At 48.3% G+C, this 27874-nt stretch overlaps 1 protein-coding gene and 1 long non-coding RNA gene across 6 annotated transcripts in view; both read right to left on the reverse strand.

Annotated features, from left to right (window-relative positions):
• Positions 1 to 27874, reverse strand: part of LOC309355953 — a 125624-nt gene that overhangs the window by 20337 nt on the left and 77413 nt on the right. The window lies entirely within an intron of this gene.
• On the reverse strand, positions 109 to 27863 carry NOP9 (NOP9 nucleolar protein). Of its 5 annotated transcripts, XM_081886743.1 has the most exons (11): positions 27551 to 27851; positions 25799 to 26229; positions 22991 to 23398; positions 21765 to 21890; positions 20675 to 20816; positions 11430 to 11619; positions 6176 to 6316; positions 5328 to 5474; positions 4013 to 4243; positions 1876 to 1981; positions 109 to 523 (listed from the first exon to the last, which is right to left on the reverse strand). In XM_081886743.1, the coding sequence occupies exons 1-11, from the start codon at positions 27598 to 27600 to the stop codon at positions 366 to 368; spliced, it is 2130 nt and encodes a 709-aa protein (XP_081742869.1). In that variant the 5' UTR covers positions 27601 to 27851; the 3' UTR covers positions 109 to 365. The 5 variants fall into 5 exon arrangements, with proteins under 5 accessions (XP_081742869.1, XP_081742868.1, XP_081742867.1 ...); XM_081886742.1 differs by lacking the exons at positions 109 to 523; positions 1876 to 1981; positions 4013 to 4243; ... (1 more) ...; positions 6176 to 6316; positions 11430 to 11619 and adding an exon at positions 11882 to 15163 and having other exon boundaries at positions 25799 to 26225; positions 27678 to 27860; XM_081886741.1 differs by lacking the exons at positions 109 to 523; positions 1876 to 1981; positions 4013 to 4243; ... (1 more) ...; positions 6176 to 6316; positions 11430 to 11619 and adding an exon at positions 11882 to 15163 and having other exon boundaries at positions 25799 to 26225; positions 27551 to 27860.

Consider the following 27874-nt stretch of genomic DNA (forward strand, 5'->3'; position numbering starts at 1 on the left):
GCTTGAACCCTCAAACCTTATTGCTAATCTTGCATTGATTGCAAGGATGGCATTTTGTTGATGCTTAAAAGCGAAGGGCACGGCAGTGCCAAGGAAGAAATGGCTCTCTTCTCTATTAAGCAAGAAAATAGAGTAAACTTTATTGAACTGTCCCCACAAATCTTTAAAAACACAAAATGCATAACAACCAAAGATCCATTTGGGAGCAGACAAGAGGAGGAAAGTGCAGAGTGGCGGCATCTCCCCTGCTCTGAACAATCCTCCAGGTTCTCTGTGGTTTGGGAGAGGCTCACAGCACCCCCTAGAGGGCACCAGCCCCTTGTTTTCATTCAGCCCCGACCACCCGCCAACGGCATCTTCCCAATTCAGTCCTCCAGGATTTCAGAGAACAGCTCCCGCCGTTTCTTCTTCGCCTTGTGGTGGCGCTCCCAGTCTTGGCGGCGCTTGAGGAAGTGGGTCAGGGAGAAGTTGCGGACCAGGAAGTGCCCGAAGGGGTCGTTCTTCAGCCGTGCTTCTTGCTCCGCTGGAAATTGTGGGATGGGGAGAGAAGAAGAAGCAGTCTTTAAGACCTAAAGAGCACACTGGGGAGGGGGATCTCCAGGGTTAGGGTTTCATGAAAAGCCTAAAACCCTGAAGAGCATCTGCCTGGAAGTTGGGGGGGTAGGGGGGGGCTAAACGGCTTCGGTCCTGTATACCTGAAGGAGCGTCTCCACCCCCATCGTTCTGCCCGGACACTGAGGTCCAGCACCGAGGGCCTTCTGGCGGTTCCCTCATTGCGAGAAGCAAAGCTACAGGGAACCAGGCAGAGGGCCTTCTCAGTGGTGGCACCCACCCTGTGGGATGCCCTCCCACCAGATGTCAAAGAGATAAACAACTACCCAACATTTAGAAGACATCTGAAAGCAGCCCTCTTTAAGGAAGCTTTTAATGTTTAACAGACCACTGTATTTTAATACTCTGCTGGAAGCCGCCCAGAGTGGCTGGGGAAACCCAGCCAGATGGGCGGAGTATAAATAATAAATTCTATTCTATTCTATGTTGAGAAATGTATGAAATTCATTTCATTTTGTTTATTAGGCTTGTTAATCGTTTGTCACCCGAAGGTATCTAAGCAATTCACAGCAAAGAAAACTATACAGTGGTACCTCGGGTTACATACGCTTCAGGTTACAGCCTCCGCTAACCCAGAAATATTACCTCGGGTTAAGAACTTTGCTGCAGGATGAGAACAGAAATTGTGCTCCGGCGGCGCGGCAGCAGCAGGAGGCCCCATTAGCTAAAGTGGTGCTTCAGGTTAAGAACAGTTTCAGGTTAAGAACGGACCTCCGGAACAAATTAAGTACTTAACCCGAGGTACCACTGTACAGCAGATAATTGGGTTGTGAACGTGATCCGTGCAGGATGCACATTCTCAACCCGCAGCGTTTGCAACCTGTGTCTGCGTACACATGGGTTGCGATTTAGCACTTCTGCGCATTTGGAACCGCTGAAACTGAGAAGTAACCTGTTCCGGTACTTCCGGGTTTCGGCGGTCCGCAACCCAAAAAAACGCAACCTGAAGCGGCTGCAACCCGAGGTATGACTGTACACCCTTGTTCCCTGCGCTGTCCGAAAAAGTAATTCTGCCAGGGTGGGTGGGTGTGAATGCAAGGAGAGGCTGGCACCCTTTGTACCACGAGTCTCTGGGCCAGGATGCAGCCCTTTCAGGGGCAGGGCAGGCAGGGAACAGGGAAGAACGAGGGACAGAGACAGCTTGAGGGAGTGTGTGGGGAGAGAAATTGCCCACAGAGCAAACTGCAAAATTCACAGCCGCTCATGAATAAAGCTGTTGCATTTCACACATTTTTCTTGTGGGAGAAGAGACAAGAGTCATACCCAGTTCCTGTGCCATCTCTCGCTTGGCTGGCAGGGTGGCCTTGTTCCAAATGGCGTCGAGGACACGGCTCCCGTGCTTGCTGCAAGCCAGAGACACGTAGCAGCCCTAGGGATATAAAGAGGGAGGAAGGAGAGAGAGAGAGAGAGAGAGAGAGAGAGAGAGAGAGAGAGATTTACAGATTCTGCCCAATTCCATTTGTTTGTCCCCGGCCACCGAGGCCCGCCCTTCTGTCTCTTGAGGACTAGAACCTTAAAACAACAACAATCTTTATTACGTTCCAGAGACCCAACAAATCGTTACAAAGCAATACACAATTCATACAATACAACACAGCCTACCTCCAGGTTAAACAAGCATTTTGTTTAGAATATAGGGATCATTGGTTCTTGCAACCACCGATAAAAACTTTTTACGGTAGTAAATAACTCGGGTAAGGTACCATATAGCTGGAAACATGCTATAGTAGTCCCAATCTTTGAGAGAGGCCACCCAAATGTACCCTCCAATTATAGGCCAATTAGCCTGCTCTCAATAATTGGGAAGCTGTATGCCGATTCCTCAGCAGCAAACTGACAACTTTTCTAAATGAACATAATATACTATCTGAAGCCCAGGCAGCCTTTCGTGAGAACCATTCAACATCAGACCACTGTCTAATGCTGTCCTTCCTAGCCGAGAAGTATACCAGGCCTCTACAGGGTAAACGCTTCGTGGCCTTCATGGATCTGAAATCAGCGTTTGACTCCATCCCCAGATCCCAGCTATGGTCCAAACTAAATCTGATTTTGCAGGACAAACGACTCCTCTTTCTTATAAAAGCCCTGTACAATGGAACCAAACTGCAGGTCCGATGCGGTCGACAGGGACAGTTATCGAACAGCATCGAGATGACTCGGGGGGGTGAGACAGGGATGCATTTTGGCCCCCACATTGTTGTGTCTATTCTTAAAACAAAAATATACGACAGGATAGACAGGAAGTCTAGTGTGTTGGTATGTATATGATTTGGGGGGGGCTGTTTTTGTGTTTTCTCTTTTGGTTTGTTTCATTTTCTTTTTAGGTATATAAAATTTGCATATACCGCATTTTTTGCTCTATAAGACGCACCTAGTTTTTAGAGGAGGAAAACAAGAAAAAAAAATCTCTCCATCTCTGCGCAGTGTCTCTCCAGTGAAGCGGGAGGAGGAACGGAGCCCCTTCCATTTCTCCTCCCGCTTCGCTGAAGGGGCGCTGCGCAGATCTCCCTCTCTGCACAGCGCCATTCGCTCCATAAGACGCACGCACACATTTCCCCTTATAATAATAATAATTCATTATTTATACCCCAGGCATCTGGCTGGGTTTCCCCAGCCACTCTGGGCGGCTTCCGACAAAACCCTAAAATACAATAATATATTAAACATTAAATTTTAGGAGGGACATTACTTTTTAGGAGGGAAAAGGTGTGTCTTACGAGCGAAAAATACGGTAATTTTTGTATACATGTTGGAAATTATATTATAGTAAGTCCTGTAATACGTTAACGTTTACCGATGTAATATAAGAATGTTAACAAATAAAGAAAATACAAATTCCAAAAAACACAACAAAAAATCCTCAGCAGATGGGGACCTTTCTTCCAGCACCATACATTTCTGCCACAGCCCTGCCTATAGGATAGAGAAGAAGAAGAAGAAGAAGAAGAAGAAGAAGAAGAAGAAGAAGAAGAAGAAGAAGAAGAAGAAGAAGAAGAAGAAGCAGCAGCAGCAGAAGAAGAAGAAGAAGAAAAGAGTTTGGATTTGATATCCCGCTTTATCACTACCCGAAGGAGTCTCAAAGCGGCTAACATTCTCCTTTCCCTTCCTCCCCCACAACAAACGCTCTGTGAGGTGAGTGGGGCTGAGAGACTTCAGAGAAGCGTGACTGGCCCAAGGTCACCCAGCAGCTGCAGGTGGAGGAGCGGAGACGCGAACCCGGTTCCCCAGATTACGAGACTACCGCTCTTAACCACTACACCACAATGGCTCTAGAGCCCAAGACGATGCAGAGCTTTGCCCAGCCTGAAAGCGAGCGACGTTCCTCAGCAAGGAATGCCTCCTTCGGGCCAAAAGAAGATTCACACACAACCCGCCTGGGACCAGCCGGACCAGCGCTCACCTTGAGCCGACGCAGCACCTTGCGCCTCTGTTTCTCGGGGACAGAGGGACTGGCCAGGAGGGCATCGAAGACGTGGCTGCCCGCCGGGTCGCGGGCCAGGCTGACCAGATCCTCGGGAGTCATGGCGGCCAGGCTGCGCAGAACAGCAGAGGGGTCTGCGAAGTGGAGAAGGTGCTGGAGCATCAGGGAGCCGTGGTAGGAGATGGAAGTCAAGGGGCAGGATGGGCCGGCCTAGCGGGGAAGAGAAGAGAAAGATCAGGCACAGCAAAGAGGAGTCAAACCCCATAGGAACATGAAAAGAGGCTGCTCGGTCAACCAGGCCAATAATAATAATAATAATCATTTATTATTTATTCCCCGCACATCTGGCTCGGTTTCCCCAGCCACTCTGGGCGGCTTCCAACAAAACACTAAAATACAATAACCTATTGAACATTAAAAGCTTCCCTAAACAGGGCTGCCTTCAGATGACTTCTAAAAGTCAGATAGTTGTTTTTCTCTTTGACATCTGGTGGGAGGGCGTTGCACAGGACGGGTGCCACCACCGAGAAGGCTCCCTGCCTGGTTCCCTGTAACCTGGCTTCTCGCAGCAAGGGAACCGCCAGAAGGCCCTCGGAGCTGGACCTCAATGGCCCACCTAGCCCAGCATCCTGTTCCCACAGTGGGCGGGGTAGAGAAAAATACCAATTGAAAATACAGGTTTAAATGCCAATTAAAATGCAGCCTCATTTTAAAGTAGCTGATAAATAAAGACCATAAGAGGAGGGAAGACATAAGGGTCTGACCGAGTCCAAACCAAAGGCCAGGCGGACCAGCTCTGTCTTGCAGGCTCTGTGGAAAGATATCAAGACCCGCAGGGCCCTTGTCTCTTGTGACAGAGCGTTCCACCACGTCGGGGCCAGTGCTGAAAAGGCCCTGGCCCTAGCTGAAACCAATCTAACCTCCTTGAGGCTCGGGACCTCCAAAGTGTTGTTATTGGTGGACCTTCAGGTCCTCTGCAGGGCATACCAGGAGAGGCGGTTCCGTAGGTAAGTGGGTCCTAGGCCGCATAGGGCTTTAAAGGTCAAAACCAGCACCTTAAACCTGATCCTGTACTCCACCAGGAGCCAGTGCAGTTGTTAAAGCACTGCATGAATGTCATCCCGCGGAAAGGACCCCGTAAGGAGCCTCACCGCGGCATTCTGCACCTGCTGGAGTTTCTGGGTCAGCTTCAAGGGCAGCCCCGCGTAGAGCGAATTACAGTAGTCAAGCCTGGAGGTGACCATCGCGTGGATCACTATGGCCAGATCAGGGTTGTAGATTTACTTTCCCCCACCTGTTGCTGAGATGGACCCTCTTCCTCCTCCTGCAGGGTGTTCTCCTCGTCTTCCTCTTCGCCATAATAAACCTCGTAGGCCAAGACGGAAGCAAAGAGAGGGACGCAGGCCGTCTGGCGGGACGGGGGCTCCCAGCAATGGAAGGCCTGATGCGGGATGTGAAACACAAGAGCAGTCAAGTACAACATTCCTAGAGTGAACATGTTTACACATGGGGAGGAATGTTTGTCCAGCCAGCAGGTAAACTTCCTGTTTCCTTCTGGGCTGGGACAGACTTCCCCTGCATGTGACTAGAGGTGGGCATGGCCTCACCTGTGCAGGTAACGACAAAAGCACAGGGCAGGGCAGCCATCTCTCCCTCTTTGACTACATGCATCGAAGAAGCAACATCTGCTTTGCCAAAGATCTGCTTAGCCGAAGATGCTCCAAGAGAGGACAAAGGGACTGTCTCCTTATGAGATAGGTTCCAGGTGTATGTTACTTTTCTAAGCTAAGTCTGCCTTCTGGGATCCGATTGTGAACAGAATGCAAGTAAACTCTTTTTATACTTTTATAGAAGACCATCGTGTCTTATTATGAGAGAATAAGGGGGAAATACCAGAACAGTTATTATAGAGGCTTTAGCGAGCCTGAGCAAATGCAGTTTAAAAAAAGGGGATGTTACTCTGCTAAAATTGTGAACTTGTTAACGCAAGTTGGAAAGGCGATAATCAAACAATATATCCTCTCCTGCATCCCTGAACATTCCCACACCTGAGAGGAGCAGAGGAGGAAACAGCGGTCATATCAGACTCAGCAAGAAGATGCGGGTTTCGGATGGAGGGGAGGAGGGAGGGAAGGTTCTTACCTCCATGAGGAGTTGCAGCACCTCCTGCTGGTGGGAACCGTGTTTTCTGCAGGCTCCCAGAAGCGCTGTGACCAGCCCCAAGTGCTCACAGGCCAAGATCTCTTCCACGCCGGGGCCCAGCTCCTCAAGGATTTTTCCCAGCTGGAAGAGAGATGGGGCAGGAAGAGGCAGGCATCCTCAGTGGGGGGAGAGACGAAGCATTTCCAAGAAACGGGAGCAATGTTTGGGGCTTCAGAGGGAAGGCGAGAAACAAGAGACTAAACTGAAGCATATACCGTATTTTTCGCCCTATAGGATGCACTTTTTCCCCTCCAAAAATGAAGGGGAAATGTGTGTGCGTCCTATGGGGCGAATGCAGGCTTTCGCTGAAGCCTGGAGAGCGAGGGGGGTCAGTGCGCACTGACCCCTCTCGCTCTCCAGGCTTCAGGAAGCTTTCCGCAAGCCGTGGGAGAGCTGCGCGACTTCGCGCAGCTCTCCCATGGCTTGCGGAGAGCTGCCTGCACCCCGAAGCCTGGGGCACGCTAAGCTCAGCACCCCCCAGGCTTTGGGCTTCACGCAGCTCTACGCTAGCCGTGGGAGAGCTGCGCGACTTCGCGCAGCTCTCCCACGGCTTGCGGATAGCAGACTGTTCTGAGGGCTGGGGTCGGAGGAAGCTCGGGCTTCCCCCGCCCCAGCCCCACACCTGGGGGGGAAATAATTTTTTTTCTTTATTTCCCCCCACAAAAAAAACCCTAGGTGCGTCCTATGGGCTGGTGCGTCCTATGGGGCGAAAAATACGGTAAAAATTATGCACTGCGCCAAGGAAGTTGATGTAGTGGTATCTTGGTTCTCAAACGCCTTCGTTCCCAAACGCCGAAAACCCAGAAGTTAAGTGTTCCGGTTTTTGAACATTCAGAATCTGCGCCTTAGTTTTAGAACATGTCAGAAGTGAAACGGACTCCTGGAACCGATTAGGTTTGGCGCTTTTGTTTTTGCTATTTATTTTGCGTTTTTGTTTTCGAGGCTTTTTTGGTTCCTTTGTTTTCGTGACTGTGTGGAACCCAGTTCAGCTACTGATTCATTGATTGTGTGACTGCGTAAATGGATGAAAGCCGCCCATCCGAACGACGACTATCCTCAGTGCAGGTAAGGGGGGGGGAATAATTTAATTTTTTATCATCTACGATACTGTCTTATTTATTTTATATTGATTATTGCTTTCATTTTAAGGCTCAATGGTCTCGTTAGATGGTAAAACTCATGTTAAATTGCTGTTTTAGGGGTTGTTTTCAAAAGTCTGGAACAGATGAATCCGTTTTGCATTACTTTCTATGGGAAAGCGCGCCTTGGTTTTGGAACGCTTCGGTTTTGGAATGGACTTCCGGAACGGCTTAAGTTTGAGAAGCAAGGTACCACTGTAGAGGTTTTTCCTGCTCTCTCGTAACGTGGGGAGCCGCAAGCATCCTGTGAAGCTGAATTTTGAGTGCTTCTTTGAAGGATGCAAAGCTGCAGACTGTGGAACTCACGGCCACAAGATCAGAGGAATTCATGGGGGATAAGGCTACCTGTGGCTGGTATCCATAAAGGCTATGGAGACAGTGTGTCTGCTGGGAAGGGCAGCTGGGGAGAGTGCTGTTGCCCTCTGGGCTTCCCTTTGGCTGACCACTGCGAGAAGAGGATGCTAAACTAGATGGCCCTTTGGCCTGATCCAGGAGCTAGCCTTTTCTGGTATTGCGTTCTACTCATCTAGGCCAGGGATGGAGAACCTTTGGCCATGTTCAACTACAACCTCCATCATTCCTGGCGGAGCCAACGGAAGTGAATCTGGCCACGTTTCTGATACAGGCCTTCATCTACAGGTTTCATTGGGGCAATCCGCCCAGTAATCTGGGTCAGGGTCAATATACAAGGGCACTTTCCCCATAGAAGTCACAGAATTGTAGTGCTGGAAGGGACACCCAAGGGTCATCCAGACCAACCCGCTGCAAAGTAAGCTAAGGAATCCCTGGCAGGCAGCTCTCCAACCTCTGCTGTAAAACCTCCAAGGAAAAGGAGTCCAATGAGGGAGATTGGGAAGCTGAGGGCTGGCAGTTGTAGACTGCCTTCTCCCCAACGCCTTTTGCGTAAGGGAGATGTGTTTTTATTTCAGAGGCTGACCACCACAGAGGCTAGGAGTTGCCAATCAGGTTGGCGGTTCAAATCCCCGTGACGGGGTGAGCTCCCGTTGCTCGGTCCCTGCTCCTGCCAACCTAGCAGTTCGAAAGCACGCCAAAAAGTGCAAGTAGATAAATAGGTACCGCTCTGGCGGGAAGGAAAACAGCATTTCCGTGCGCTGCTCTGGTTCGCCAGAAGCAGCTTAGTCATGCTGGCCACATGACCCGGAAGCTGTATGCCGGCTTGTTTTTGGACTACAACTCCCATCATCCCTAGGAAGCAAGCAAGTCAGGGATGATGGGAAATGTAGTCCAAAAACAGCCGAAGACCCAAGTTTGGTGAAACTGTGGTCCAGTGTCAAGTGCAAGGGAGAAAAACATCTCTATCTGCTTTTTCCATGCCACAGATAATTTTATACAGGCGTCTCCCCACTTACACCCATTAGCCTTGCACATGACTGAGTAGAAGATATCTGAAGGCAACCCTGTTTAGGGGAGCTTTTAATGTTTGGTGCATTACTGTATTTTAATATTTTGTTGGAAGCCACCCAGAGTGGCTGGGGAAGCCCAGCCAGATGGGTGGGGTATAAATAATAGATTATTATGTATTATTATATATATGCACAGCACCGGGAAATGGTGAAATAAATGCATTTAAACTGCAAAAAGATACAAGGGTGGCAAAAACGGTCCAAAAAGAGTGGAAAACTGCAAAAAAAAAAAAAATGCGCAGAAAGAGCAGGAAAACAGCAAGTGATCCCAGGGGCTTCTACACCACAGAGCTTTTAGGCCTGTGAAGAGTTGGAAGTTTGAGAAAGGAGAAAGAACTTCTGGTTTTTAAAAGGGGCTCCAGAGGTTTAGAGGGTGTTTAAAGGCTTCTTAGATGGTATTTCCCCACTATGTGTGACTTCCTGCATGTGTGCAGCACCCCGGGGACGTGGTACCCACAAAATTGAGGAGATGCCGTCTTGTGTTCCTTTTTACTCACATTTCCCCAAAACCATTGGTTTTCAACCAGTGTGCCTTGGCACCGAGGTGACTTGAGGGGGCTGCCCTTTCATTAACAGTGGCAAAAAAACCGTGGGGAAAGAGTTTTGCCTGATTCATCTTCTTAAAATCTTCCCCAGCTTCAGTAGCTAACAGTTCCTTAGTGTTACACAGAGGGCTTGAGAAATGCAAAAAAAAATAGCAAAGGAGTTTGATGGATGTGTGTGCTCTACATGGAGGGATTTAAAAATAACCCTGAAAGTGAGGAGCGTCTTCCGTGTTTCTCTCTCCCTTCTACCCCTGACATGCCTCTCCCCAATTCTTCCTAGGCAACCCCCTCCCCTTCTCCTTAACAGTCACCCAGCTTTATGGGGACAGGAAGTAGGTTGCAGGAAATAATAATAATAATAATAATAATAATAATAATAATAATAATAATAATAATAATTAATACCCTGCTCATCTGGGTGGCTTCCAATCAAGTGTTAAAAACAATACAGCATTAAATATTAAAAACTTCCCTAAACACGGCTGCCTTCAGATGTCTTTTAAAAAGAAGATAGCTGCTTATTTCCTTCACATCTGAAGGGAGGGCGTTCCACAGGGCGGGCGCCACTACTGAGAAGGCCCTCTGTCTGGTTCCCTGTAAACTCACTTCTCGCAGGGAGGGAACCGCCAGAAGGCCCTCGGCGCTGGATCTCAGTGTCCGGGCTGAACGATGGGGGTGGAGACGCTCCTTCAGGTATACAGGACCGAGGCCGTTTAGGGCTTTCAAGGTCAGCACCAACACTTTGAATTGTGCTCGGAAACGTACTGGGAGCCAATGCAGATCTCTCAGGACTGGTGTTATGTGGTCCCGGCGGCCACTCCCAGTCACCAGTCTGGCTGCCGCTAGGTTGACCGTATCTGCATGTATGTGCTGTGCTTTTTGCTTTTCTTCCGTGCGATAACAAGTAGTTCTGCTTCACATCTTAATCTCGTTTTGCCCTCTCCACCCCACACCCCTAGCACACACCATTTTCAGCCAAGGCAGGCTGGGGCTGCGATGTGGCGTTCTTCGGCTCAGCCCCGCACAGCAGCAGCATCGCTTGGGTTCCAGTTGAAAAGGGACAGGGCAGAACAGGGAAATACTCTGCTGACGTGTAACTTGACCCCAGTGTAAGTGGCTTCCGCAGGGGAGCCGCAGAAACAATGTGGTTGGTGGTCAAATGAACCATGGACTCAGAAAGCTTGCTACAGCCCTAAACTAATAAGCCCCCAATGTAACCTTGCACGTTTGTGGTTTTCTGTAGGGGAAACATGTTGGGAAGAGCGTCATTCATTCTCAGAAATGACAGCCTGTGTACATTAAACTGTGTGAAGTTTCCAGAAGCAGCGCCAAGCCGGTTTGCTTGCAGCAAGTGAAAGGACACTCTGAAGAATGCTTTCTAAACACACAGCGTTTCCGAACTGGACAGAGAGAGATGTTTAGTCTGAACTCTGCTATCGTACTATGAAGATGTGGAGAGAGGGAGTCTGGCAGCTTTTGGGCTGAGTCTGAAGCTTTTAAGTTGAACCTCTTATCAGGACTCCGATTGATTTATGTACAGTCTGTGACCTACGCTTAAGAACGAGGGGGGATACTTCTGTCTGTATTCAAATGTTTCCTGGAATTTGTTTCTTACACTCCGTGCTAGACTTGGGACTCCTAAGCGCTTGGAGGCTGCGTGTTTACTTTGCTACAACGGGGCCTGGTACAGTGGTACCATCAAGCTTAATCTGGTCTGGGAGTCTCTTCGACTCCCGAAAAGGTTCGAAAACCAAGGCGCGGCTTTCAATTGGCTGCAGGAGCTTCCTGCACTCAATCGGAAGCCGCGTCGGACGTTCGGCTTCCGGAAAACATTCGCAAACCGGAACACTCGCTTCCGGGTTTGCGGCGTTCGGGAGGCGATTTGTTCGAGAACCAAGGTACCGCTGTACTTGGAAGGGTTTTGGGTCGCCTAGAAAAACTCCCAACAGGATGTGGCAAATCTCCCCAAGCAAACACACACATATGCACCAGGGGCAAATCTTCCTGGTCTGCATGTTGACGGCTGCCACGGTTTCGATCAGTCCCCCCCAACCCCCCCCTGGTGGCTGCAAGGGCTGTCACTCACCAATTTCCTGGAGGCTGACTGGATGAGCTGCTGCAAGGTGTAGTTGGCCACCTTGTGGGCTGCCAGGACGTGAAGCTGGCCTTTCATGTGGGCCTTATAGAAGGAGAGCAAGGCTTTCCGGTCAGACACTTCCAGGACCTTGTCCAGCACCCGGCTGCAAGTGGCGTCCTTCAGAAACACCAGGAGGGGGCTGAGAGAGAAAGATGGCCCCCATCAGAGAAGTCCCAGGCGAGTTCATGTTGCTTCTTTAACCACGTCCCCATCCCCACCACACCTTGGAAAGTCCCAAAGCCCACCCTCTAGGCCCCCAGAGCCAGTAAAAAGGAGGCAAGACAGGAGAAGGGGTAAATTTATTTGTTGGTTTTATTTGTTCCCCATTGGTATTTATTTATTGATTTGATAAAATTATATATATATATATACACAGCTTGGTTGTTGTTGTTTTTTTAAAAAACAAACAAACAAACTCATAGTGGTTTACAGGAAAAAGAAACAAGGAAATTCAAAAGCTACAAAACTTTCAAAAGTAACTGGAAGTCAACCACAAGCTGAAGAACCAGATTAAAACACAGTGTCGGCATCCTACATTATCTGGGAAGGGTTGCCTGAACAAGACACGCTTTTAGCAGTCCCTGAAAGAAGATACACAGTTTAGTTTTTAAGTTCATTGTTCTAGCGGAAGGCCGTGACAAACTTGCAGCAACAGCATTAATAACCCACAACATGCATATGGAAGCCGACATCCACGATGGAAGAGAGAAGATATCAGAGACCCCAACCAGCTTAAATCCATCCTAATTTCAGATTAAACCTCCGAAACAATTTAAAAAGGTTTTTCCTAACTTCCTTTTCCTGGATTTTTTTTTACAGTCGGTGCATAGAGCGCCACTGTGTGTGTGTGTGTGTGTGTGTGTGTGTGTGTGTGTGTGTTTGTGTGTGTTAGGAAGCTGTCAATGTCGCTCAAAAGAAAACAAACCATTTCTGCCAGGCTGCAACCTGCATCCTTCACCCTTTCTCCTATTTTATAATCACAATAATCCGTGAGGTAGGTTAGGCTAAGGGAGAGCGATGAGCTCCTAGGTAGGGCTGGCCAATACCTGGTTTTCAACACTGTGACGTATCACCAGCGAAACATCGCAATATACCGATACAGTGGTACCTTGGTTTAAGTACTTAATTCGTTCTGGAGGTCCGTTTTTAATCTGAAACTGTTCTTAACCTGAAGCACCACTTTAGGTAATGGGGCCTCCCGCTGCCGCTGTGCTGCCAGAGCATGATTTCTGTTCTCATCCTGAAGCAAAGTTCTTAACCTGAAGCACTATCTCTGGGTTAGCAGAAGCTGTAACCTGAAATGTCTGTAACCCGAGGTACCACTGTATATCATGATGGCTGAAAGAAGGATGGAGCTTTGTCAAGGCAAACAGGGGAATGTCCTGGCAACTGCGGCTATTTAGGGGTCTAAAATGCATACAGTTTTACTTACCTTTAGCATACTGTTACAACAGTTATTTCACAGCACTGATAATTTTTTTAACCAGCACATTTTCTCTAAAATTAAAGAGTTAGCAGCATAGATATCAAAGGCAAGGTGAGAAAATGCTCCCTAACAATTCAATTACATTGCTGAACAAGGGGGAAAAAAGCCAATTCTGCGTCACACTTTTAGGTATTTCAAGTATAGAGTTTTAGCTGAATGTGCATATACAGCCCACAACACCAGTTATTTGACTGTTTTGTTCGTTTTCTTCTGTAAACCTGGATAAATTTTAACAGAGGGGGGTGGAAAACCTTGTCAAACGAAATTTATATTTTTCGCCAGGAAGATTTGCATTTCGGCGTTCTCCGGCAAGAGAGACGCCTTCTGTTTCTGGAGAACGTTGCCAGCCGAGCTGAACACACTTTCGGAAGAGACGCTCGTCCCCGGAATGGCCAAAAACCTCTTTGCAAGCACCTTCAACATTGGGAAGAACGCCTCGTTCGTCTTCCACCACATCAGTGGGGAATCATCGAAGTTCACTCTGGGCATTGCCATGTAGCCTTTAAGCTCTTTTTCTGCTTTCAAGACGGATAGCGGTTCAAATCCATCGCCCGAAAGGTCCTCCTCTTCCTCCAAATCGAAAATTTTCGCCAATCCTTCCTTTTTGGGTGTGTCAGGCTGAGAGTCTGGCTCCTCAGACAGGCTGCCGGCGTGCAAGTCGGCCATCTTTTGTATGGCCTCCTGCCTGACAACCTCTGGGGACTCCAAAAAGCGCAGGCGGAACCTGGGGTCGCACAAGGAGGCCAGGCCCAAAGTGGTCACCATGGGCCCGTTTTCGTACTTTTCCGACAGCGCGCCCAAAATCTCTTGTTTAATGTCCTGCAAGAGCGTGCTGTCTCCCTCCTCGGGCTGGAGACGCTTCTTAATTTGCCTGTAGAGAGGAAGAACGGAGGAGGCCGTGACGCAGCTGCTCCCGCTGAGAGTCGTTGTGATGTCTTCCAGCAGGGTAGCCGCAGAGACAAAGTCCTGCACAGCCGAGACGTCGCACCCTTCCAGCATCAAATGCTTTTTGGACGGGTAATCCATCAGCATCTTGCAAACCGGCAGCTGGTTTTCGAGAAACCTCCGGCAGAGCTTAAGCACGCTCCACCATTTCGTGGGGCAAGCGCTGGGCAGGCTCACTTTCTCCATCTGAAGCAGCTCCTGGGCTTTGCCAAGGTCTCGTCTCATCTTCCAGCTGTGGCAAATGGTGTTCTGCAGGCTTTTCAGCCTGACGATTGCCCTCCGCAGCGGCGTCAAGTTCAAAGCTCGGACGACGCCTGTGTTGATGTTCTGGGCAAAGCAAGAGATGTACTCCAAGCCCAGCTGCTTGACGGCTTTCAGAATGGCGCCATTATCGTCCGTCGTGCTGCAAAAGATGTTCTTCACGTCGATGTCCCACTCCGACAAGGTGTCGGCCAGCATCTCGCAGAGGTTGTCGGAGGTGTGGTCCTTCAGAAAGTGCTTGCAGCCCAAGAAAGCGTTGATCAGCTTCCACTCGTCGGAAATGAAATGGACCGTCACGGCTAAGAACGGGGTGCCTCCTACCGACGTCCAGCAATCGGTAGTGATGACTAGCTCGCTCTCCTTCACCCGACCGATTTCCCTCCTCATTTTCTCCACCGTGTCGTTGTACAGCGTCGGAACGCCTTTGGTTGCGAAGTATTTTCTGCTGGGCAATTGGTACCTTGGGTTCAGGGTGTTGACCATTTGGATAAATTTAGGGTGGTCTACTATGTTGTAAGACTGCATGCACGTAGCCAGGTATTCTGTGATGGCCTGGCTACAAGATCGGGGGGTCTCAAAACTGAGCGGCTGAAAATCCAACAGCGTTTTTTGCCGTTTCCTAGGAATTTCCGCAGCGGTTTTGGCAGGCTCAGAGGCGCTGACCGCTGCTGCTGTAGCAGCCGGAGGGTCGTCAGCATTGTTACATGAATGATCAGAAACGCCCGCCGAAGAAGAAGGCAGCTCCTTAAATTTCTGGGGGTGATGCAGCTTGAGGTGGCTAGTAAGATTGGTGGTGTTTCCGCCCTTCACCGATACGGAATGCAAACATATTTTACAAATGGCGATATTATGAACCACCACGCGGTCACTTTCGTCAGCAGGCAAGCCAAAATGCATCCAAACGGGACTTTTGGTTTTGGGCTTGCCTACCAGATGGTGGTATTCGGGGCGTTCCAAAGTACGGCGATGAGTCATAGTGAACGCAATTAATCTGGGAAAATATTGAACAAAAGTAAAAAATCTAAACTCGACGCACATAATTCTATGAAAATTAACTCAACGATAGCACGCTTCAACAGCACCACTGAAGGTTTTATGGAGAATATCTTAATGTTCTGTGCAGTTTAGGGGGCAAATTTAAAATTTATGAAAGTTGCATGTGATTAACAATTAGTAATTTACTAGTGTCAAGTTGAATCTGCTGCCCCACCAGGGTGGATAAAAATCAATTATTATTATTTTTTAAATCAGATTATTATTATTATTTATTAGATTTTTTAAAATTAAAATTGAATTTTTTAAACAAAATGCTTTTGACGGAAAAAATCTTTCTAAAGATAGTTTTCCAATTAAGTTACATTAGAGTACAAAGGCAATATATTAATCAGGAAATAAGGATTTTAAAAAAGTTTTTCATGCATGTCTTCTCAGTCAATTTTTTTTTAAAAAAACTGCTTTACCGCATCAGTTAACAAACATGGATACATAGGCTATAATGTTATTGTTTTAGTTAAATAAATGGTTTAAACTGTTATTAAGGAAATGATTATTTATTTTTCTCCTTCCAATGAAGTACAGCAGAACAGTTGTCCAAATATAAACGGTTAACTTATTAAACCTCACAATAATCTCATAATTATCGGTCTGTGTATTTCTGACAGTATAACCAGATCAGTGATTTTTTATATAACTGTAAACTCTGAAAATGTAATATTCCAAAAATGAAACTTTCCTCTGGTTGTAAATATTAAGATGATACCAGCAAGAATGAACCATTCAGTAAAAAAAAATAAAAAATGATGTAAATCAAGTCTTACTGACTAGTTATTTAAATCGATTTGATTTAAATCAAATCCACCCTGTTCCCCACTAAGAAGACCAAGTGAGCAAGTCCCACTATGTTCAACTAATTCTACTTTCCCAGGAGTAAGCCCCATTGAATTTAGCAGGGCTTGCTTCTGAGAAGACATGCATTTGCTCCCACTGCTTAACAACAAACACCTTCCATATCGTTCTCGCCTCTCAACTACCCAGCCTCCCATTCCAGCTTAAGGCAGCCAGATCAACATTCTCCCCCCTCCATCTCCCCCTATCGTGACACAGAAGGCCCCCCAAAAACCCTCACCCCACCAATCTCTCCCTTTTTATCAAAGGGGGAGAAGGAGGGAGGGCAAGGAAGCCAAGAGATAGCCGCCTTTAAATAAGAGTAATCATAAAACCTGCCTTTTTAATATGGGGGGGGGAGCTATTTAAGGGGAACCAACAACGTAAACACGACCAGAAAATAAAAATAAGAACACTCCCCCCCTTTTTCATTTTTGCCGGTGGGGGTGGAAAAGAAGAAAAATGAGATGATAACAGCAACAACAAACGTATAGGGTTGTGGGAACAAATGGGTGAGAAAGCAAATGGGTGAGGGAAGGCCGGATTTACGTTTGATGTAAAATGTGAAGTACTGGATGGATGAAAAATTAGTAAGGAAAGATAATAAGAATATCTAGATGATTTGAGAAGGTTGTAGAATGCAAAGATTATTGTAAATTGTATAGTGTGGAAGAAATTGAGTGGGGGCGGAGGGAAATGGAGGAAGGAGAATAGAATAATATGATGGATTGAGGAAAAAGAAATGTAAATGTATGGGGGGATGGGGGGGGAAATGGTGTTGGCTTTGGTACATCTGTATTGTAAAGTAATATGTGAAAACCAATAATAATAATAATAAAAAAGAACAGCCCGGCTGAGTGAGACTCTACCGTGTGCATCCCACAAAGGTGAACGAAGGAAGACTCGGGACCGATAAAATACCGTATTTTTCGCACCATAGGACGCACTTTTTCCCCTCCAAAAATGAAGGGGAAATGTGTGTGCATCCTATGGTGCGAATGCAGGCTTTCGCTGAAGCCTGGAGAGTGAGAGGGGTCGGTGTGCACCGACCCCTCACGCTCTCCAGGCTTCGCACACCTCTCCACAAGCAGCGGGAGCCCCGCTGCTTGCGGAGACTTGCCTGCATGCCGAAGCCTGCGCGCGCTGAGCTCAGCGCGTCCAGGCTTCGCGGACCTCTCAGCAAGCAGTGGGAGCACTCCCACGGCTTGCAGAGAGCTGCCTGTTTGGGGGCTGGGGTCGGGGGAAGCTCGAACTTCCCCCGCCCCAGCCCCGCGCCTGGGGGGGAAATAATTTTTTTCCCTTTATTTCCCCCCCAAAAAACTGGGTGTGCCCTATGGTCCGGTACGGCCTATGGTGCGAAAAATACAGTAAATTACTTCTTAACGCAAGCGTTTAGTTAAACTGCGGAACTCTCTGCCACAGGAGACAGGGATGGCCACTGATTTGGATGGCTTTAAAAGAGGACTGGGCAAAAATCCTGGAGGGGAAGAGGGCTCTTGATAGCTATTAGTTACGACAGCTGTGCTCTGATTCCATAGCTAGAGGCAGGGCCGCATTTAGGTTTGATGAGGTCCTAAACTACTGGAGGCAATGGGGCCCTTTATATGTCCAGCTGTCAACAACAAATTGTCACTGTTTTTTGTGCTGAATATATGCTATATGGTCATTGATGGACCTAATAGGTATCTCAAGCCATTTGCAGAATGTAGGCACCTTATATATAGAAAGGAGCAAGCCAGTGATATTTTAGGGAGTAGGCTAGCAGGCGGGGCCCATGACTTACATCAGGCATAGGCAAACTCAGCCCTCCAGATGTTTTGGGACTACAACTCCCATCATCCCTGACCACTGGTCCTGTGAGCTAGGGATGATGGGAGTTGTAGTCCCAAAACATCGGGAGGGCCGAGTTTGCCTATGCCTGGCTTACATCAGAGGAGCCTACACAACACAAAACACTGCTGCTGTATGTAGGTTTTACTTTATTTGTTTTTTATCTTATATTTTGGAAGTGTACATCCATGTTTTTTTTTTCTTTAATTTTTTTTGGGGGGCCCCCAAGAGAGTGAGGCCCTAAGCTATAGCTTGTTTAGCTTGTACGTAAATCCGGCACTGGGTGAAGGGGAAATTGGGGAGAGATGAAGGGTAAGGAGGAGAAAATGGGGAGGGAGACAGGCAATTCCACACAGGCTCACAAAGGAAGAGAGAGACAAGGAAGAGGACCAACACATAGACAAATACACATACAAACAAATGCAGAAGGGAAAAGTGTTAGCACAGAGAGACAAAGGCACACATATACAAGAGGGAAGAAGGGAGGAAAGAGGCTTAAACAACAAAGCATGGGTTTTTGTTTAACTCAGAGGCAGATAACACCCGTTCATTTTTTTCACGGGAGAAAGGAAGGGGGAACGGGAACCCCAGCAAGAAGCCTGGAGCCAAATCAGCTGGCATTTCCCTCAACCACATACCAGATTGGCGCCTATCCTATACAGTGGACCCTTGGTTCTCAAACGCCTTGGTTCTCAAACAACTTGGAACCCAAACACTGCAAGCCCAGAAGTGTTCCGGTTTGCAAACTTTTTTTGGAAGCCAAACGTGCTCCGTTTTGAGTGCCACACTTCCGTTTTGAGTGTTATGCTGAGGTCTGTCTGTTTTTGCTATTTATTTTCATGGCTATTTTTTGTGTGACTATGTGGAACCCAGTTCAGCTACTGACTGATTGATTGTGTGACCGCAGTAGAGTCATACCTCGGGTTGAAGTTGCTTCAAGGCTGAGCGTTTTTGGGTTGCCCTCCGCAGTTACCCGGAAGTGACGGAACACGTTACTTCCGGGTTTCGCCGCTCACGCATGCGCATACGCTCAAAATGACGTCACGTGCATGTGCAGAAGCGGCGAATCGCAACCCGCAAGCACTCTGGAACGGATCCCGTTCGCATCCAGAGGTACCACTGTACATTGTTTCGTGCTTTCATTTTATGGAACGATGGTCTCGTTAAGATAGTAAACTTCATGTTAAATTGCTGTTTTAGGGGTTGTTTTTTTTCAAAGTCTGGAACGGATTAATCCGTTTCGCATTACTTTCTATGGGAAAGCGCGCCTTGGTTTTGGAACGCTTTGGTTTTGGAACAGACTTCCTCAACGGATTAAGTTTGAGAACCAAGGTACCACTGTACTTAAAGCAAGAACCTCATGCAGCAGCTGTTTTTGTCAGCGCCTGCTCTTGTGGTTCGCTGTCCCCTGCGGGAGGCAGGGAGAACAGAGCCAGAAGAGTTAGCAGGGGCTGCAGGAATCAAGAGAAGCGTTGGCTGGCTTTCCCCGCATTGCGATTTTTGCAAAGCGCACACACATCGTGACTGGCGATATATCGCCAGGTCCAATATCATGAAACCGTTATCCCAATGCGGACTTCAAACCAGTTTGGGGAGATATAGAAGGCAAGGCCCTCTAACCACCACACCACACTGCCCAGAGAACCAACAGCGAACAACAGGAGGTGCTGGTGGGTAATATTTCGTAGTTGCAATCTGGACAATCACAACATGCCCCTATAAGTTTACTTCTTTTTAAACGGAGTCCCCGCAGGTTTGCTAGAAGGCAGGACGGCTCCACTCCAACCCAGCCAGATGGACAGGGTATAAATAATGAAATTATCTTTATTATCTAGTGGGTGCAGCAATAAAACTGCTCACACGTTTGCAGAACTAAGCAGGGCCCGGTATGGTTTCAAATTGGAAGGGGGACTACGGGGCGAGATGCCTGCATTGTTAGGGGTTGGGCTAGTCTATGATTCTGTAATTCTATTATCCTGTGTTCTAAGTCCACCTAGAACAGCAGCAGCAGCTTCCAAACAAAACCACAGGCAGGATTTGAAATTTGAGCAACGGGAAGATTTATGAACTAGAGCAGGGGTCTGCAACCTTTAAGACAAAAAGAGCCACTTGGACCCGTTTCTGAAGGGGAAAAAACTGGGAGCCGCAAAACTCGTCATTATAAAAATAACTTTTTTTGTCACTTTTTTATTATTTCTTTGTTTGACCGCTCAGAATTACTCCTCCTCATAGAAATAAACGTTAAATTAACAAGTTACCTTTTTGTGTGTGTGTGTGTGTTCTTCACTCCCCTTCAAAACAGTGACCAGCATACATGCCCCCTTTCAATGCAGTGACCAGCGTACATGCCCCTTACAATGTAGTGGGCGGGCAGGAAGGTGACCCCATGCGACGTCACAGCCAGTACAGCGCCCGCCACAGTGGGGAGTGTCGGGGTGCACAATGCGCCTCCTCCCCTCGCTAGTATCCGCCCCGGAGCCATAGCAAAGGTGTAAAAGAGCCACATGCGGCTCCGGAGCTGCGGGTTGCAGACCCCTGAACTAGAGGAACGTATATTAGATGAAATGCAGAATATTATGAGGAATACCAAAGGGATGGGTATAAAAACAGCATGGACGGCAAGGTAGGAAGTCAAATTTTAAGAGGAATGTATAACAGATTTGAAATTCATTGGTTAAAGTTATGAAAATCTAATAGAAATCTCTTTTAAAAGAAACAGCAGCAGCAGCTTCCAAGTCTCCTCCCACCATCACCGCCCCCACCGCCCGCGGCCAATCAGAGCGCTTACCTCTGCCCAGGAGACACATTGCGGGAGCTCAAGTAGCCAATCATGGAGTGGCACAGCTCTGAGCAGTCCGCTGGCAGCTTCCGGTGCAAGACCTCCAGCGCCACCTGCAGGCAGAGGCTGAAATACTTGTTGGTGATGAAACCTGGGGAGGAAAATAAAGATTTCGAAGGGAGACGTTTAGCTGCTAAACTTTAGCAGGGAGATACTGCAGGTCACCTGACATCCATGTCCCTTGTTACAATGAGTAAGAAGAGCAGGATGAAAAGTAATAAATAATAATAATAATAATAATAATAATAATAATAATAATAACTGCAGTGCAACTAGACAAGATGCCCCAATAGAGCAAAAGGCAAAACTACATCATATAAAAGCACAGCCCATCTCTCGCCAACGTTCTTCAGCTCCCTCAAACACGTCTGTTCATTTTTGCAAACGTCATCTGGGGTCTCTCGTCTTTTAAGACCAAGCTTTTGCACTCTGATCTATGCATACAGACCATAATAAGGCAAAAAGAGGCCCACAGCAGTGAAACAGACTTAAAATGACTTCACAAAGCAAGTTGGGGACGGAAGGCGAGAAAGGGGGGCGGGATCACATTTTGGAACGCCCCTTTGCGTTTTCAATCCTGCAATCGGAAACCAGGCACGGGCTCTTTTTCCTTGTGGGTTTTTTGGCTGCTTGTCATGTATGATCTAGCCGAGATTCCTGCATTGCATTGCAGGGGGTTGGACCAGATAACCCTCAGGGGTCCCTTCCAACTCGAAGATCAGGTTCTAAACGACAGGCAACAGAATGAAGGAACATCAGCCCCTCATCTCTCTCTCCCCTCTCCTTTGCCCCAATTGTACTTTCCTTCGCTTATTTGTTTCGGAACACAAGAAAATCTATATTTTTTTGAAAAAGAGAGAATTGCACAGAGACCCCATCCACAGCATGGAAGTGGTACAGTCCGCTATACCTCCCCAAGACACACCCCCCCATTTCCTAAAGCTGATGGAAGTGTCCGTCAGATCCAATAGCCCCTCCTCCCTCCAGGAGTCCCCGGGTTGAGCTGGATTCGCATTGGCAGCAGGCGGCGCAGCCTCACTTGGAATGTGCTCCTGAAAGCTCCCTTTGAATTCGCCCAGGAGGGACTGGAAGGTTTCTGGGACCTCAAATTCCGAAGGCCCATCGCTCTCCAGTTTAGCCTTTTTGGCCCTGGAGAAAGAAGACCCTGGAGGGAGGAGAGAGAAAGAGAGAAATGTTCATGAGAGAGAAAAAAAAACTGGCAGGGGAAGGAAGATAGCCGATATTAAAACACCCTCTCGGCACTCCTTTCCAAATGTTGCAAATGTTCTCCCCTATATCATCGCTGGAAGGATTATGATAAACTTAGCACATATTGTAATTTATGGTGGAAATGCATTTTCTCTGGAATTTAATGTTGACAGAAATGATGCACGCTGCTAAAAAAAAAAGACTGTTTGCTGTCCAAAATCAAATGCCAATGAATGAATATTTTCGATGATACAAATGTAGATATACTGTCAAAAGAACCGGCCTTACGCACGATCTTGGCAGCTCAAATAATTATTGCAACTCAGCAGAAAGAAGTCCAAAAATCTTACACTGCATGTTTGGCACCACTCACTCTGGGATATAGCTATAATGGTGAAAATTACACATAATTTTACATGATTTGGCAGAACAAATATATCGGAACCGTCATTTTTAAATCAACCATCATTACAAGCCTGGCAGACTTTGAACGGCGCTTGACAATGAAATAATGTTAACCTTCTTTCTTTAAGTCCCACTTTTTTCATTATTTCATGATTTGCTAATTACCCCATGTAACTATGCTTGTTTTATATGCCTATGCTAGTTTTAGTTATCTTTATTCATCTCATAAAACTTTGACACCACTTGACTGGAAAAAAAACCAACAATAAGCAACCTCATAGCCGTCTTTAAAAAGATAAAATGATGAAATTTAAAACAATAATTTAATACTTTAGAAAAGCTAAAACAACAACAGACTGAAAACAGACAAAAACTCGCTTCAGCTGGGGAGGCTTGCTGAAACAAAAATGTGTCAAAAGAGTGGGGAGTTTTTTAAAAAAAGTTTCCATTTCCATCTGTTGCTTTAATTTCTCTGTTTTATATGCATTATAAACAAAAAATTTTAAATGGCATTGGTTTTTCGGTGGGTTTGTTTCGTTTTGTTATTACGTAACGTATTTTGCATTTTTGTGCTGCAAACCGCCCCGCGATCTTCGGGTGAAGGGTGGGATATAAAATTAACAGATAAAATAGATGACGAGCCACACTCACCTGACACCGGGAGTCCCCGTCCCCCGTCCGACCTGACCCGGACCCCTCCAAGCACCTGCAGCAGCGTCCGCACCACGAAGCTGGCGTGGGTGTCCAGGGCAAAGGTTGGCAGCTCCTCCTGCACGGCCCTCGCAAGCTCCAGGACCTGGTCCTCCAGCTCCTCAGCATCCTCTGCTCCCTCCGAAATCAGGACCGGGGCTCTGAGCAGGGCGGCCTCCAGGATGTGAGCCCCGCAGGGATGGCAGGCGGCCAGGCGCAGAGCGGGAAGGAAGGCCCGCAGAAGGCGGCTCAGGCTGGGCGCAGAGGCGGAAGGGAGGAGGGCCTGGAGGAGCAGAGAGCCGGCTGTGTCCAGGGCCAGAGGGAGGGCCACGGCTTCCGCCTCCACCAGGACGTTGCTGACAAAGAGGGCTGGGGGGGGGGGAGAAAGGCAAGGGAACGTCACGTCAGTTCTGTGTCCAGGGCAGCTGTCTGCCAGCTCCATCTGGGATGCAGGATGAGACCCTCCCTGGCCGCAGACTGTCTTGCCAGAGTAGAGCAAGTACTGTTTTAAGGGGACAGGGGGCAGGCGGGTGGGGGGGACTCCCTGGTCCTGAATGGGGGAACTGTGCCCCCAAAGGACCAGGTGCGCAGCCTGGGAGTCATTCTGGACTCACAGATGTCCATGGAGGCGCAGGTCAATTCTGTGTTCAGGGCAGCTGTTTATCAGCTCCATCTGGTACGCAGGATGAGACCCTCCCTCCCCACAGACTGTCTCGCCAGAGTAGCGCATGCTCTGGTTATCTCCCGCTTGGACTACTGCAATGCGCTCTATGTGGGGCTACCTTTGAAGCTGACCTGGAAACTACAACTAATCCAGAATGCGGCAGCCAGACTGGTGACTGGGAGCGGCCGCCAAGACCACATAACACCAGTCCTAAAAGACCTACATTGACCCCCAGTACGTTTCCAAGCACAATTCAAAGAGTTGGTGCTGACCTTGAAAGCCCTAAACAGCCTCAGCTCAGGATACCTGAAGGAGCATCTCCACCCCCATCGTTCGGCCTGGACACTGAGGTCCAGCTCCGAGGGCCTTCTGGCAGTTCCCTCACTGCGAGAAGTGAGATTACAAGGAACCAGGCAGAGGGCCTTCTCAGTGGTGACACCCACCCTGTGGAACGCCTTCCCATCAGATGTCAAGGAAATAAGCAACTATCTGACTTTTAGAAGACAGCTGAAGGCAGCCTTGTTTCAGGAAGTTGTTAATGTTTGAAATTTTATCATGTTTATCATATCCTGTTCAGAGCCACCCAGAGGGCGGGGCTAAAGGGAAATGTGGGCAGAGCAATGACCATCACCATTTGTTTGTAGAGCAAGGCTAGCTGCTACATGCACTTCTCTATTTTCCTAGAAAACAGAGCTGAAAAGGACACTCAAGGAGAGTGTGGAGCAGGCCCAGAGAGGGAAATGCCCTGGGGAGAAAGCCAAGGGCCAGACAGAGAGGGCTGCAGGGCCACATTTGCCCCCTGTTTCTTGGATTCCCCACTCCTAGTCTCTGGGTTGGGCCTGATCTGCCAGAAGGAATAAATGGAGTTGGCAGCTGTGTTGGTACAATGACGCAGAAGCACTGCACTTAAAAATCAAGCACAGCGGTACCCTGGAAGTCAAACAGAATCTGTTCCAGAAGTCCATTCGACTTCCAAAATGTTCGGAAACCCAAAGCGCGGCTTCTGATTGGCTGCAGGAACCAGCTCCTGCAGCCAATCGGAAGCCCCGTCAGATGTTTGGGTTCCAAAGAACGTTCGCAAACCAGAACACTCACTTCCGGGTTTGCAGCGTTCAGGGGCCAAAATGTCCGAGTACCAAGGCGTTCGGGATCCAAGGTACAACTGTAGACCCAAACTGAAGTATCCAGTCAGCCAGGAAGCCTGTTGGGTGGGCTTGAGCTACTCATACACGGGGGGGGGGGGGGTTGCCCACTGTTCCTCCAAGGAGCTCAAAGTGACATAGAAAGCTGCCCCCTAAGTGAGTTGATCCTCACCACAACCCTGTGAGGTAGGTTAGGCTGAGGGACAGTGACTAGTGGAACAACATTCCTGTTGAGATACGACAGGCCCTCACTGCCTCCACTTTCCAGAAGCTATCGAAGACAGTCTTGTTCAGGCAGGCCTGCTCAGCTGGATAAATTCGTCTTCCCCACGAGTGGTTTTATTCTCATTTGTTATATCTGTATATCTGTTGGCTTTGTGTTGTTTGTTATCTTCTATATAAGCCATCTTGAGATGGTAGTTTAGGCGGCGATGAATGAATTAATGGCAATAATAATAGTAGTACTGGAGTATTTTCAACAAGACTTCTAAGAAGTTAAGGGGCCTGGATTTCCATGCTAGCCACAGCGGAAAGGAAATCCCTCTGCTGCAGGAAGAATCAAAAATACTAGAATTTTAGCAGGCTAGCAAAATAAATGTTGAGGACTAGCAACTTGTGTGGGCTTATTTACACGGCTGCCCATCAACGCCTCCTGCTTTTAGCTCACATAACCCAATGAACATCTGCAGCTTTGGGAACACCCACCCAGGTCCTTTACCTCTTTACAAGACCCAGCACAAGAAGCGGTTCAGTCACGCTAGTAGCCACACGGCCCAGAAAAGCCGTATGCAGAAAAACGCCAGCTCCCTTGGCCTGAAAGCGGGGGCGAGTGCCACACCACACAGTCAAATTCGACTGGACTGTCCAGGGGTCCTTTACCTTTTCATATACGTACACCCCCACCATGTCTCCACCTGCTTTCCCCATCATCACACCCAACCTGCATCTCCCCAAACATCTCACCTTTCTCCTCATCAGAGTCAAACCCGGATTTCAATGTCTCGTGAGCCCGACGGAAATACTCAGCTGCCGCAGGCTCCAGTTTGGGCAGCGGTTCCCTCTTGTTTTCCTTGGGCCCCCCCTCCTGGGTTGAGGAAGCAGGCTCTCTCTTGTTTTCCTTGGGCCCCCCCTCCTGGGTTGAGGAAGCAGGCTCTCTCTTCTTTTCCTTGGGCTGCCCCTCCTGGGTTGAGGAAGCAGGCTCTCTCTTTTCCTTGGGGGCCTCCTCCTGGGTTAAGGAGGCAGGCTCTCTCTTGTTTTCCTTGGGCCGCCCCTCCTTGGATGAGGAGGCAGGCAAGGTTCGTTTCCTCTCTTCCTTCTTCTGGGCTCCTTTTTGTGGTTGGGGAGGGACCCCCATAGCTGCAGGTGAGCAGGGGCGTCTCAACACACAAACCTGTCTGCAGTCAGGAAATCAACAGTTATTTAACTGGGGAGGTTTATCTACTACGCTTGGAGATCAGGTGCAAATTAAAACCCTGGTGAAGATAAAAAGAAGAATTGCAAGTGTGGCCTAGTGGTTAACTGTCAGACCAAGACTACGGGGAATGAAAAGGTTCGCCATGTGGCCATCTCTCGCCTTAGCCTATAGCCTACCTCTCAGGGTTGTTATGAAGATAGGGTGAGAGGAAGAAAAAGAGCACATATTCTGCTCTTGAGTTTCTTAGAGGGAGCGTAATGGCGAATATGAAATCGGTTTTTTTAAATCTCAGAAGTTTCAATTTAAAAAACCAGATCTGAAGACATTTGGTAAGGGTGAAGAGAAGAAATAAAATGGCATGTGTTCTTGTTGCATCACACGGTCCCTTTAAGGGTACATTCGCACCACACATTTAATGATACCCCTTTAGGCAGTCATGGCTTCTCCCAAAGGATCCTGGGAGCTGCAGTCTGTTGAGGGTGCTGAGAGAAAACCATTTTCCAGAGGGGGTTTAAAAGGCAAACCCTCTTGACAGCTAGTGTCGGGAATTGTAGCAACAGGGACCCCTGACCATTAGGTCCAGTCGTGACCGACTCTGGGGTTGTGGCGCTCATCTCGCTCTATTGGCCAAGGGAGCCGGCGTACAGCTTCTGGGTCATGTGGCCAGCATGACCGAGCCGCTTCTGGCGAACCGGAGCAGCGCACAGAAACGCCATTTACCTTCCCGCTGGAGCGGTACCTATTTATCTACTTGCACTGGTGTGCTTTCGAACTGCCAGGTTGGCAGGAGCAGGGACCGAGCAACAGGAGCTCACCCCGTGGCGGGGATTCGAACCGCCAAACTTCTGATCAGCAAGTCCTAGGCTCTGCGGTTTAACCCACAGCGCCACCCGCGTCCCTAGTAGCAACAGAGCGGCCTCCTAACCACGTTCAGCTCCCTGGACAAACTACACCTCCCAGAATGCTTTGGGAGGGGGAAGCCATGCGTGTTTCAGGGTTAAATGCCTGGTGTGGCTATGGCTCGACTATTACAGAATCACAGAACTGTGTGGAGTCGGAAGGGGACCCTGGGGGTCATCCAGTCCAACCCCACCCCCGCAATGCAGGAATCTCAACTAGATCATACATGACAGGCGGCCCCCCAGCTTCTGTTTAAAGGCCTCCAATGCTATTGCCTGGGAAGTATATATTTAATTTTAAAAAAACTTAATAAAAAGTGATTTAGAAGAAGAAGAAGAAGAAACCTCCACGGAAGGAAAGTCCACCGCCCTATCCCGCCCTAGGAGCACAGTAAACATCACCTGTTGAGCTTCTGACTGCAACGCAGCTGAAAACTCAGGGAGAAAACCATCACTTAAAAAAAATAAAATTCATAAAAAATAAAAATAAAAACAATTCAGCATTGATAATAATGGGAAGATCAAGGACTCGCCTTCTCCTGCTGCTGCCACCGGGTTTTTAAGCAGCAAAGGGGGGCAGCGGCTCGGCGGGGAACAAGCACCCGCCGCCGGCCCTCCTTCCTGAGGGGACACCAGAGCCGGGCAAAAAACGACGCATGGCGCCTGGCAGCGGCCTCCCAGCATGCCCCGCGCGCCGCCCCACCCGGCCGCCCCCAGCTCGCGGCC

This window comes from Podarcis melisellensis (assembly GCF_964234715.1).
Source record: "Podarcis melisellensis genome assembly, chromosome: 13".
Classification (NCBI taxonomy): domain Eukaryota; kingdom Metazoa; phylum Chordata; class Lepidosauria; order Squamata; family Lacertidae; genus Podarcis; species Podarcis melisellensis.